General features: G+C 42.2%; 1 protein-coding gene across 1 annotated transcript in view; it reads left to right on the top strand.

Moving 5' to 3' along the window:
- The window catches only part of LOC128026538 (slit homolog 1 protein), a 56875-nt gene that overhangs the window by 31387 nt on the left and 12289 nt on the right, over window positions 1-13199 (top strand). Inside the window, exons 10-24 of the mRNA XM_052613794.1 lie at window positions 173-244; window positions 839-910; window positions 1853-1924; window positions 2083-2226; window positions 2644-2807; window positions 4219-4242; window positions 4594-4738; window positions 4832-4906; window positions 4982-5125; window positions 5217-5360; window positions 9968-10134; window positions 10240-10372; window positions 11465-11533; window positions 11624-11695; window positions 11784-11855. Coding sequence (XP_052469754.1) covers window positions 173-244; window positions 839-910; window positions 1853-1924; window positions 2083-2226; window positions 2644-2807; window positions 4219-4242; window positions 4594-4738; window positions 4832-4906; window positions 4982-5125; window positions 5217-5360; window positions 9968-10134; window positions 10240-10372; window positions 11465-11533; window positions 11624-11695; window positions 11784-11855 — 1569 coding nt within the window. The remainder of the gene's footprint in view (window positions 1-172; window positions 245-838; window positions 911-1852; window positions 1925-2082; window positions 2227-2643; window positions 2808-4218; window positions 4243-4593; window positions 4739-4831; window positions 4907-4981; window positions 5126-5216; window positions 5361-9967; window positions 10135-10239; window positions 10373-11464; window positions 11534-11623; window positions 11696-11783; window positions 11856-13199) is intronic.

The following is a 13199-nucleotide window of genomic DNA, read 5'->3' as shown; positions in this document are numbered from 1 at the left end:
GCAATCAAGTCAACGATATTTCTGGATATTAAGAGTCCCGAACTAAGCAAGCCATTTCAGATGGAGTTGGAGTGTGTCTGTGGCTTCTGCTGATGTGGATTTGAGATGTCAGACAACACAGAGAGCAAAAAATACAATATAAAAAGATTATTCTGTGTTTCTCTTTTCACAGACGACTGGAACAGAACAGCATCAAATCCATCCCTCCTGGAGCGTTTTCTCCTTATAAGAAACTGCGCAGAATGTAAGTTTGCAGCAGCTAAGATAACACAACACTTCTCTCATGTGTGCAACATACTGTAAAGTAACAATCAGCTCAGATTCACAGTAGTGTAAGTGGCCTATTTATGGATTAGACTTTACTGATAATCCAGTTTAAACAGTCATAGAAAACACCTGCTCTAAATGGACTCACATCTGGAGCCATGGTTGATGTGGTAGACCACCTTAAACCAGCACAAACCAGCCTGACCCATTTAAACAGAGTTGTATTCCCTCTCTTTACAGTTGACATGTAGCACAGCTTGTAAGAACCCAACTCTCCACCACTCTATAAATTAACATCGGATCTCATCGGGGAGTGTGTTCCCTGGTACTGGCGTGTGGTTTGATGGCTAGACCGCAGGCTTATTAAAGTCTTCTCCAGGGCCTATAATGCCTGCCGTTTACTAATAGACCTCACCACAGCGCCACCACAGCAGGGCTGGAGGTTCAGAGCTACACATTCACATACCTACAGCCACACGATCCAAAAACAGCCAGACCCAGCGTGACACAGATCATCTACTGATGCTGAACCAGAAGCGTCTCTTCATTCTCCTTCTGTCTGTCTTTACAGAGATCTCAGCAACAACCAGATTTCTGAGCTCGCTCCTGACGCCTTCCAGGGCCTGCGCTCGCTGAACTCACTGTGAGTGTGTGTGTGTGTGTGTGTGTGTGTGTGCGTGTGTGTGTGTGTGTGCGCTGTAATACTGTAGAGGACACTTAGTGCGTTCAGTGCATCAGAAGCAGTTAGCAGCGTGCTGACTTTGCTAGGTAACCTTTCTTGGTGTAAACTCATCCATATTCATGGGCATCCTAACTTTCTGTACAGCACCATGGTGCAGTGTGTCAATTCCATCCGTTTTTGACATTTTGTAAGTCAGCAGATTTATCCACCGTTCTGGCTAAATTTTTTCTTGAAGTCGGCATGTAATGACAATTCACTCTATCTATTTTGCAAACAGTTGTATTTCAAGCTATTTATCCATGTTTGATCAAAGGAACAAATCCATCATTAGGACGATTTTAACTTCCGGGCTAAAATATTAATCCATAAAAAGACTTCCTCCAGTGAAAAAGTGATGTGGTGTGAATCAGGAGAGAAATCTGCACAGATCAAGCACTGTTTAAAGCCAATACAGCTCTGAACAGATAAGTGAGTGGATTTTAATGTGAGAGACAACAGGAGATGAACTTTTTCACTGGAGGAAATATTATTATGGATTATGAACTCATGTTTTAGCTGGAAGCATTTAGATTTTTTACATATAATGCAGCTTTTCATTTTTGATGGACTGGGATTTTGTGGATTTGTTTTGACACATTTTCATTAATGGAAAAAAGTACCTTTATTTCTTGTTTGAAATCATTTCTGCTGCTAAAAGTCTGTCTATAGCAGAAATATATTTCTAATGTGAGCCAAGGGAATTGCATATTTGAATGTCATTCAACAAAGTTCCAGCAGGACTAAGGGCTGATGCCAGCACTGTGACACTGAATCTACAGCTCTGTTTATTCCTCCAAACGCTCATGTGAGGATGAGCTGGACGTGTGTATGTGTTCTTCTGCTGACGGTCTCTCTGATGTTCAGGGTTCTGTACGGAAACAAGATCACTGATCTGCCCAAAGGAGTGTTCGACGGACTCTACGCCCTCCAGCTGCTGTGAGTGTGAGAGGCTCCTTCAGAGCCAGATTTCATAAAGCCATAAAATCAATCTGGACAGAACAGTTTAGATCATTTGGTGTCATTTTCTCTCTGTTGGAGAATCCATTTATGTCTCAGTTTCATCTGCATATCTCTCTTCCTCACTTTGTTTCCAGCCTTTTGAACGCAAACAAGATCCACTGTCTTCGCGCCAACACCTTTCAGGACCTGCAGAATCTCTCGCTGCTTTCTTTATATGACAACAAAATCCAGACGCTGGCCAAGGGCACGTTCACCTCGCTGCGTGCCATCCAGACCCTGTGAGCGCACACTCCAGACGCTTTTACTGTTTTAAACAAGATCCTTTGACGGTCATAAGAGAACTCGCTTGCTTGCATGCCTTAAGTTATCGAGTCTTCATTTGTGTCGCAGATTTAATCCTAGTGATTGTATTATTATAAAAACATGCAATAAGTAATGAACCTGGATATATTCCACTGAAATTATGCATGTGGCAAATACAAGTAACTGTAGCTAATACAATTATGGATTCAACATCATGTTTAAGATGTTTCTTCACCAACAGACAGCATGCTGAGATTGTAAATGTTAGCAGTTCATCCAGTCATTACTGAAGTGATGTTATATTTGAAGAACTGTATTAATCCTGCTGTGAAAGCAGCTAGATGAGCTGAATGCACAGAGGTGTTAAGGTGAATGTGTTTGTGTCCCTGCAGTCATTTGGCTCAGAATCCCTTCATCTGTGACTGTAATCTGAAGTGGTTGGCTGATTACCTGCGCTCTAACCCCATCGAGACCAGTGGTGCCCGCTGCACCAGCCCTCGCCGGCTCGCCAACAAACGCATCGGCCAGATCAAGAGCAAGAAGTTCCGCTGCTCCGGTAAAACACTGGCCATCAGCCTACAACACAGTCCTCGAGACCACAAACATCACTGTGCAAACCTCAACTTTAAACACTAGTCAAACTAAATGATGTTTAATCACAAAACCATCAGACACACAGTTACAGTATACTGACTCTCCATCACACACTGTGTGATTCATCAAGAACAGTATGAGAGTTTGACCTCTTATTGTACTGAATGAGTAGTTTTCCACACCATAAATTACAGTCAGTCTGCAGGTAAAACCAATACTATCACATTATAGCATCTGCTTAATATACACTAGCAGTCAAAAGCTCAGAATAATTAATATTTGTGAAAGAAATCTCTTCTGCTCACCAATGCTTCATTTATTTCACAAAAAATACAGTAAAAATGTGAAACATTACCATTTAAAACGGTTGTCTGTGTGAATCTGTGTTAAAGTGTTATGTATTTCTGTGATGCTCCGCTGTATTTTCAGCATCATTCCTCCAGTCTTCAGTGTCACATGATCTTCAGAAACCAGAATAATATGATGATTTACTGCTTAAGAAACATTTCTGATTATTATCAGTGTTGAACAGTCATGCTACCAAATACCTTTTTTGGAAACTGATACTTTATTTTTTAACTATTTTTATTTTTTAACTGATATTTTATTTTTCGGGATTCTTTGATTAATAGAAAGTTCAAAGAACAGCATTTATCAACATCTTTATAACATTACAAATGTGTTTTTACTGTCATTTTGAGCAATTTCATACAGAAAATGTTTCTTGAGCAGCAAATTAAATTGTAATAATATTTTACAATATCACTGTTTATACTGTATTTTTGATCATTTGATTCAGCTTCAGTGAACTTTTGAAGAACAGCAGTGTACAGTATACTGTGTGTTTCGGGCTCACCATGTGTTGTTTTAGAAATGACAGATTGTGATCAGGTGTCATTTATCACAAATCATTTCCAGCTCTGTTTAATCATCATCTTTTGTTCTGGAAAATGGATCACAATCATATACAGGAATCTTATACGCCATTATTTTCTGTTACATATAGTATGTGAATTAAATGCTTGATACTGAGAACCTCAGGAAAATGCTGTTTGCAGATCTGATTCAGTTTTGTCCATGAAACCCTCCACACAACAGCTGGTGAAATGGATTTGATATACATACCAAAATACAAGCATGGAAAATGTAAAACTTCAATTTTTCATGCTGAACACCACAGCACTGTACTGTATACACACTACACAAACGGAGCCTATACAGTAATAACTCTATACTATACCTCTAGTGCCTTCCAACATTGATATAGTTCATTTTCCAAAGCACATCTGTGGCCTTATGTATCTGTATTCTGAGATTATCATAGTTTCTTGATCAGTCTTGGTGATTGTTGTCTTTTTGTGTCTCTGTCGTAGCCAAAGAGCAGTACGTCATCCCAGGTGAGTGTGTGACACGTTTATTAACATGATACAGAAGCCGTGGTTTTTCCTGTTAGTCTATGTTTGAGCAGCTACTTTAATTTCAGTACAACAACGAAAGAAACTATTATGGTGCTTAATTATAAGATCATGTCAACTGTGGCAATTTGGTGGTGGTTGCATTGACAAACAGTTGCTGTCTTCTGAAGTGAGCGTGCACTTTAATTACTGAACACTTGTTAGATAACAGCTTTGAGCTTTGTTGTATGTAGACACTTCCTGTCTTAAGTTCTTCTGACATGTCCCTGATCGCGTCTCACTGCAAGTCTCTGCTCAAACACCTTGAATACGACAGTGTTGTGTGTGCTGCAGGAACGGAGGACGCCAGGCTGAGCTACGACTGTAATAATGACCCAGTCTGTCCAGCCAAATGCCGCTGCGAGTCAAATGTAGTGGACTGCTCCAATCTACGGCTGAACCGCATCCCTGAACACATCCCAGCATCCACCACCGAACTGTAGGACTGTAACAAACACATTGCGCTATATTTCTGCAAACAATTAATATCAGAAGTCTGTTATTTTATTTAATCTCATTCTGTTTTCTTAAGGCGTCTCAACAATAATGAGATCACGACAATAGAAGCCACAGGGGTTTTCAAGACGCTTTCTCACCTGAAGAAAATGTAAGTGCCGCCGCTCTCATGTCTGAGTGACGCTCTGGTTGTGATGCTTCACTGATGATGACATTTGACCTGCAGAAACCTGAGCAACAATAAGATCTCAGAGATCGAGGATGGGGCATTTGAGGGGGCATCTTCGGTCAATGAGCTGCACCTGACGGCGAACCAGCTGGATTCGGCGCACAGCGGGATGTTCAGAGGACTGGATGGCCTGCGCATGCTGTGAGCCCAGTTTTTTCCCACCAAATATCAGATTCAGCCAAAATATATGTTTTTTTTTCTGTGCATTCACCTTCACATCTTTCTCTTTTAGAATGCTGCGCAACAATCGCATCAGCTGCATTCACAACAACAGCTTCACAGGCTTGCACAACGTCCGTCTGCTATCGCTCTACGACAACATGCTGACCACCATCACACCCGGAGCCTTTGACACGCTGCAAAGCCTCTCAACCCTGTACGAGCCAAACCGCTGCTCTATCTCAACACACATTGACAGAAATCCTGAGAAGGAGTTTAGCATGTGGTAGTAGAGACAGATGTTTCCTGTAATCATTAACTTGAGCCAGCTCATTGCTGGGAAGCCATGCCATTGGAGCCTGACAGTTGCTTCAGGATTTTTTCAGTTCATTAAACTGTGTATTTTCCTCATTTATTCTCTCATGCATTGTTATCATTTGACTTTCAAAAGCTTTGTTGGCATTTCACACTGGGTGCGATTAAGTGATGCAAATGTACAGAGCAATGACGTTCTTGAATCAAAACAATAGATCCCTATGGAGTTATTCACACCAGGCGAGATCAATCGTGGCACGACAAAGCAAGGTTTTTTCCCAAAGAGTGTGTCGAATTGTGCCCTGCGATGAAAAAGACATCCAATTAGATTTGAGCTTTAGACCACATTGCACACAAGGGCGAGATTGGTGGCATTATAGCACATAAAGCTGTTTTGAAAACCAGTGTAAAAATCTAAGAAAAGTATTATATAATGCAATTATATTAGAAACATAATTCAGAATTTTTTTAAACATTTTATTCTTTAAACACAGTATACTACTTTGTTACTTTTCTTAACAAGGTAAATAGAATGTCAACACATGCTCTTGCTTTCATTTGAGGATTCTTAGTATCTGACTTCTTAACAGTTTGCATGTGCTATGCAGCAAGCATTTATGTAATTCTTCTCAGTGGTCAAAAACGATAGGACATTCAGTAGAGTAGTGAGATGCTCCACCTAGTGTGTAAGCAAAAAATAGTTGTGGTGTGGACATCTGTATTGTCATAAATCTAGAATGATTATTAAAACTTAGCTATAGTTCTTCAGTTGGTCACTCTTGACATCATGTCGAATGACCAATGAATTGGGATCTCGCTTAGATAGAGATCGATCTACTTCGAGTGTAACTAAACAAGCCAGTGCACATTGGCATGTGATTATTGCATCAATCTGCGGCTGATCCCAGCATTAGTATAAGTAGGCAGCCAGTGCAACGCATATTCAGGTTTTTGATTCGATGCCGATTGATTGTTTTGTTCTGCTCCGGATTACTGCTTCGGAAAACCCAATGAGTTCAGCACGCTCTTAGGAAGCTCTCATGCTGGCGGTACAGCGCTTCAGTGTCTGTGGCTCTTCCCATGTTGAGTGGGTTGCATACATCAGGCTGCAAAATCCTTCACCTGCATCCCCTGTTTGTGTTGCAGGGGGACATCTCCCCTTTGCACTTCAGCACACTTAAAGAACAAACTCTAAAAGAACATTCACGAGTGGACGTCTTTTTAAAGACGTGTCTTTTTAAAGATGCCTTTCCATCCATGTGTTTCTGGTCATTACCTGGTGACGGGTGATGGTCAGGATCACTGCCTCATGTGTCTGGGCAATAAGCATGCTGAGGTAGCATTTGTGGATGAGTCATGCTTTCATTGCGGGGTTTGGACCAGGCTCCGTTTCCAGCAAAGGAGCGTGGGTGCCCATGCCTCTGTCTAGATCTATGGCTTCCCCTGGTGGCTGCACACTACTAATGGCAGTAGATGGACTGGTCTTATGGTGACCAACCTCCAAGGGCTCCACCTTCCACCGGCACTTCGCAGCCAGTGGAGCCACTGAAGGAACAGGATGGACCCTCTCATAGGGTACCACTTGTATCCTTCAGTGCTCCCTCCGATGATCAGATTTCGATCGCTGCATTGGAGAGTGAGCCAGACATTTCTGGAGATGATTATCTGACAGTGCTGCCACCTTCTAGGTGGCTAGCAATGCCGGATATTGATCTGGAAATGGTGGCTATGCTTGCCCGGGCTGGCAAGAGGATTGGGCTTGAATGGAAACCTCCAATGCGTCCCGAACCCTCAAGGCTGAATGATTGGTTTCTCAGGGTGGCTCAGGCTGGGTCTCAGGGCCCCATCCCCCAGCCTTTCTTCCCGGAGGTGCATGATTAGCTCAATGGGTCGTAGATGACACCTTTTACTGCCAGAAACTACCCCAGTGGCTCGTCCTCCTCACCACCCTCAACGGTGGGGCAGGGTGGGGTTATATGGAGATCCCACAAGTGTCCAAATACCCCTGAAGAAAGCTGGGCAATCTGTCACTCCCATCCCTGGACTGTAGGCACTCACCAGCCCTGACCGGCAGTGCTTTTGTAGCCTGTGGAGAAGTTGCCTCTGCACTACATGCCATGGCATTGTTGCAGGTTAATTAGGCCAAGGCACTGAAGGACCTGCATGAGGGTGGGCACAACCCAGAAGTTTCCAAAGAACTCTGCACTGCTACTGACCTCCTGCTACAGGCAACAAAGGTTACTGTGCGGTCTCTGGACCATGCAATGTTCACTATAGTGGTCCAGGAACACCATCTTTGGCTGTGTCTAGCCAACATGAGGGAGACTGACAAGACTCAGTTTTTAACAGCCCTCTTGTCCCAGACCGGCCTCCTCTGCAATGTGGTGGAAAACTTTGCCCAGAAGTTCTCCATCACACAGAAGCAGACTAAGGGCATCAAACACATCCTGGCCCGGCGTTCAGCTGCTGCCTCCATCCGGCCACTGACTGTAGCGCCTCAGTTGACTCGTTGCCGTGGATGGCCCCCTGTCTACGCCCCGCTCCTGTGCAGCAAAAGCAGCAGCCCCCAGCAAAGCAGCACTGTAAAATCAGTCCCAAGGCAAACCTGGTGGCAAGCGGAAAAGCAAGAGGCCCTGAGACAGGCGACCCAGAAATGGAAAGAGCTGCTCTTCGGGAGATTGTGAACATACCACTTCCTCCCCTGGAGGAGGGCCAGGCATAGAATCTTTTGTATCTTTCTTTCCCCACCACTGACTTCATGGTCAGTGGTACCCAAAATTTTGACAAAAGAGCAACACTATCTCTGGGTCTCTAGAGGGGATGGGGTGTTGTGGACAAGCCGGTCTCGGATCAAACTCACCCTCCTCTCTAGCCAGTGAGCAGCTGTGGGCAGTTCAAAAGAGCGGTCAAATGTACTACTCATGCACTCTCTGCCCGAATGCAGGTAAGGGTTGCACACACGCTGACCCCAGCATAGAGACGCCTGGGAGAGACAAAGAGTGGTAGTGCAAGATCAGGGAGACCAAGGAGCAGGTATATATAGCCATTGTTTGGAGCTGGTATACACCTGTGTTCTCAAACAGGTAGAAGCACTGAGAGGCCCCGGCTTCAGGTTGACTTGCTAAGACTGCTCCAGAGAGTCCATATCATAGACCCAATCAAGCTCCTCCATCTCCTTGGCAGCCAGACATGCCAGAGTGTCCAGTGCCAGGCCCTCACTTGATGAATCTGTGAGAGCCGGTAGAGGGCTGGGTTCCATATATAGAGACCTAAGTGGATCCCATATGTGTAAAATACACGGTATAGCTTCAGAATCTGTGTTTCCCTTGCAGACTTCCTGCTATTTTCTAAGAGGGTTACAGTCACCTCTAATCTTCCATATGCACCCAAACAGTTGTCCATATGTGTAAGTTCTTCCGAAAACTCATATGAGAAGGATGGGGCTTTCCCAATTTTGTCCCAAGTGGTACAGGTACGTTTTCCCAGTGTTATCCAGTCTTACTGAGTGGGTAGTGCCATGGCAGCAGTAGCTGGTCTTCTTTTGGTAAGCCCTGGACTACACCAAAAATAAGGGGTGCAGGAGGCTTCAACAGCACACTGGAAGGGGCAGTGTCTGTGGCAGTAATGTATCCTATTGCAAGCTAATCTTTTTTGTAGCACACTTTTGTGAGGTTCTATAGACTGGAAGTGACAGAACCTTCACTTGCCCATTCGGTCTTGGAAGCGTGTGGACAAATTGTATGTTAAGCACTTGGGTAATCCAGTTTATAATAGTGTCAGATTTTTTTTTACTGATCTGTTTTAAGCATTTTAATTGGGTCAAAGAGGTTTAATTCAGCTTGTATTCATGTTTAGTCTGCTTCCTCAGTATACAACAATATGGAAGATATCTATATCCCATAGTGAGATATCGAACTAATGTTAGAAAGAAAATTTTAGGTTACTTTCTTACGTAACCCTGGTTCTTTAAAAACATAAGTGAGGTATCTCACAGTATTACCTCTGTGTTCTGTACAGAAAAGAGATATGCGGAGATTGAAAAAACAGCAGGTAACTGCAGTTTATATACAGGGAGGCGGGACAATCTGATCGCTGCAGTCATTGGTTTGCTGTGATTGGCAGACGTGGAGTCATTGGTGCTTCCACACAATCAATCATGCCTAGGCTGTTCCCAAAGTGAGATATCTCACTTCATGTGATCAGATAACCATGGTTAAGTTAGTTACTTAATATAATCATATTTGGTGTGAACGGCCATGAATGCAAGCCTATTAACATCACATTCCTACTTATTTCCATATGATGAAATTTACTCCCATAATTCACACAAAGCATGATGGGATGTAGGTGAAGGGTAGATACCAGTCATTATGCTTCACCATACGCTAGAGATCCAGTGTTAATCGTAATGAATTACAAAATAATCCTCATTGGAAAGAGTAGCCTGCTGTTTAGGACTATTTGGTGCCGCTGACGAGGCTAATTAAAATATTTGTGTGTGTGTGGCAGAAACCTGCTGGCCAACCCATTCAACTGTAACTGCCATCTGGCATGGCTGAGCAGCTGGCTGAGAAACCGTAAGATTGTCACGGGAAACCCGCGCTGCCAGCGGCCAGCGTTCCTCAAAGAGATTCCCCTGCAGGATGTAGCGTTACCAGACTTCCGCTGCCAAGAGGGTACACACTCTTCTCTTTATAAAGATTGATTTGACACACTGCATTATGTTTTCGATTGTATCACAGTATGTTGATTCACTGCCTCTGTCATTTTGATGTGGGCAGATCAAGAAGAAGCGAGCTGCACGCCGCCCGTCCAGTGTCCTACCGAGTGTACTTGTCTGGAGTCCATGGTCCGCTGTAGCAACAAACACCTGCATGTCTTACCCAAAGGAATCCCGCGCAACGTCACTGAGCTGTGAGTCAAAACTCTCTTTGTATCCTGAAGTTTCCAGCATCAAATACTTTTTTCCCTCAAAAAAGATTAAATCACAACCAATCATGTTAATGTGGAGCAAGATGAGGAAAGAATGAGGTTTCACAGTGGACAGATATACCCAGACCAATTCACAGAGATTGAGACCCAGCAACTGAGAAAATGTTACTTGATGAGATACACTCAAAAAAAAAAAAAAAAAATTAATAATAATAATATGTATGCCTAAATTTAAGGTATTTAAATTGAATATAGAATTTGGTTATGCCTTTCAAATACACGTATCTTAAATTTTGGTCTAAATACTTTTGTGTTGTTGCTGGTTACAAAAAAACTCTTTCATTTAAGATTCTTTCATAGCTCTTTAACTCTTTTATCATTCTTTAAAGATTCTTTTTAAGGTTACCAGATCTCTTATCACATCCCACATGGTTTGCACGCAGTGTTTCAGGATACCATACAGCAGTTCATGAATATCTGAAATACAGATGATAAATCTGTGCTTAGACTTGTCTTGATCTAGTTTTGGATTTCATCTGATTTAAAACACAAACAAACACAAAGATAAAACCATAAATGCGAAACCTTTCTTGTTATCAGTAAGAGAGCTGTATGTTTTGTCAGCACTGGTCGGAGCTTTAGTGTTTGTGTGTGTGAAGCAGGAGTGTAATTAGGGTGGTTTTCAGTGGGAGTGACACACACAGACCGTCTGCAGATGCCTGTCATTCCTCTGAGTGGGAAAACCTCTCATTTGGCTAGAGCTCTCACTGAATCTGGCCAGGTGTGCTGTGCTCTCAGCCAGTCATTAAAGCAGTCTCCTCCTACCAAAACACCACAACCAGGTGATGAGAGGCCGTGTCAGTCCTGCGGAACGCCCAGCAGACTTTCACACACACACACACACACACTGTCTCTGAGCTACAGAACCACACACAAACAAAACACACACAAACAAAGAAAGAAGCATCATAAGAGAGGTTCATACAAGCCTTCTGAAGCCATAAGACTGTCAGAAACAGATAAATATGCAAATCTGTCCTCTGAATGGGTTAAACAGTGAGTTTGTGTCTGCAGGTATCTGGATGGAAACCAGTTCAGTGTGGTGCCGAAGGAGCTGTCCAACTTCAAAAACCTGCAGCTAGTGTATGCCTCGCTCTTAACGTTTCACAGACAGGCATTCTTGGACAGGTTATCATTTTGGTTTGATGGGCATGTTGTGATCTTTTGTTTCAGAGACCTGAGTAACAACAAAATCAGCACGTTGACCAACTCTTCGTTTGCCAACATGAGTCAGCTGACGACCCTGTACGTCCTCAACAACATGAATGTCATGCAGAAACTCAGCTGAGACACTCAATTCTCACTGCAGGATTTGTCTGATTTTGTCCTGCAGGATCCTGAGCTATAACGCTCTTCGCTGTATCCCGACTCTGGCCTTTGGAGGTCTTCGGTCTCTCCGCTTGTTGTACGTAGCTCTTTACTACCTAACATCAAGCACTAAACCTGTTTTTCCATCATCTCCAACATTCAAGTAGGATAGTGAACAGAGAAAAGAACCCTGGTAATACTCACCTCATGCTCTGAGTTTTGATTAGATACATCACATTCAGTCAGCGGTCACATATGGGTTCAAAACGTTCAAATATTTCAATGCATCCAAAGCTCAACATGGATCTGAAAATGCTCATCTGCATACACAGCTGCTTCTGCACTGGAAAGGTGTTTAACTGTCCTAACAGGCATGAAACAAGTAAAAAAAACACATCTTTTTCATACTAAACTACATGTTTTACTTAACTAGTAATGACTGCAACAAACAACATGTAATGAGACAATAAGCAGAGATTGCGGTACAAAATACATTATTCAAAAACATTATGATTGGTTGCTTCTCTGAAGATGACAGATAATTGTGTTAAGACTCCTGTTGCTCTACAGCTGTGTAGTCAGCTAATCATGAAGCAGGGAACAGTCTCTCTCTGGTTATCCTGCCTATCATTTGTGCGTTCAGTAACCCAACACCAGCATCGCTGAATTCCTCAGAACCTGCAGCATGGAAACAGATAAACCTGAGCTCCGGCTGAGGGCAGCTGTCCAACCAGACCTGCAGAAAACACAGCTGTGCTCATGCATGTTCATCAAGTCAAGTCATGTTCATCTGTACACTGCACTATTCAGCTCAGTTTAAATTCAGTTTATTTAAATAACAATGTTGATTCAGCAAAGTTCACCAATAATTAAGCAAATTCAATTCCACTATGAAGCAGCACTAAAGACGACAATAGTGGCATCAAACTAATTTTAAGATTAATGTATCTGAATGACATATTTTGATCTATTTGGATTACAGATTTAACACTTACTAGTAAACTAAGTGTGATAAATTAAACAGGTCAGATTTCTGTAATATTACTGGAAAGTACTTATGTAATAAACTGAATGAGTTTTAAACAAGTAATAACCAGGTTTATATGTATCATGAATAAATCTGTTTCAATCTCATATATTTGAATCATTTTAATAATATAATTATAATAATTGGAAATATCCATATTTTAACAATGTTGAAACTTTTAACAATGTAATTCACTGCAAAAAAAAGCAAAAACTAAAAACAAGTATATAAGTATATATATATATATATATATATATATATATATATATATATATATATATATATATATATATATATATATATATATTTTTTTTTTTTAATCTTTTCGTCTGGATGTTTGCGCTCGAATGTCCCTCTTTCACAAGCAATCTTTGCACAACTCCAGCGCTGAACTGACCCTCGTTTGTGAGGCAG

The sequence above is a fragment of the Carassius gibelio genome, chromosome A13, assembly GCF_023724105.1.
Source record: "Carassius gibelio isolate Cgi1373 ecotype wild population from Czech Republic chromosome A13, carGib1.2-hapl.c, whole genome shotgun sequence".
Lineage (NCBI taxonomy): Eukaryota > Metazoa > Chordata > Actinopteri > Cypriniformes > Cyprinidae > Carassius > Carassius gibelio.
Note: the sequence above shows the minus strand (reverse complement) of the source record. Positions and strands in the feature narration are given on the sequence as shown.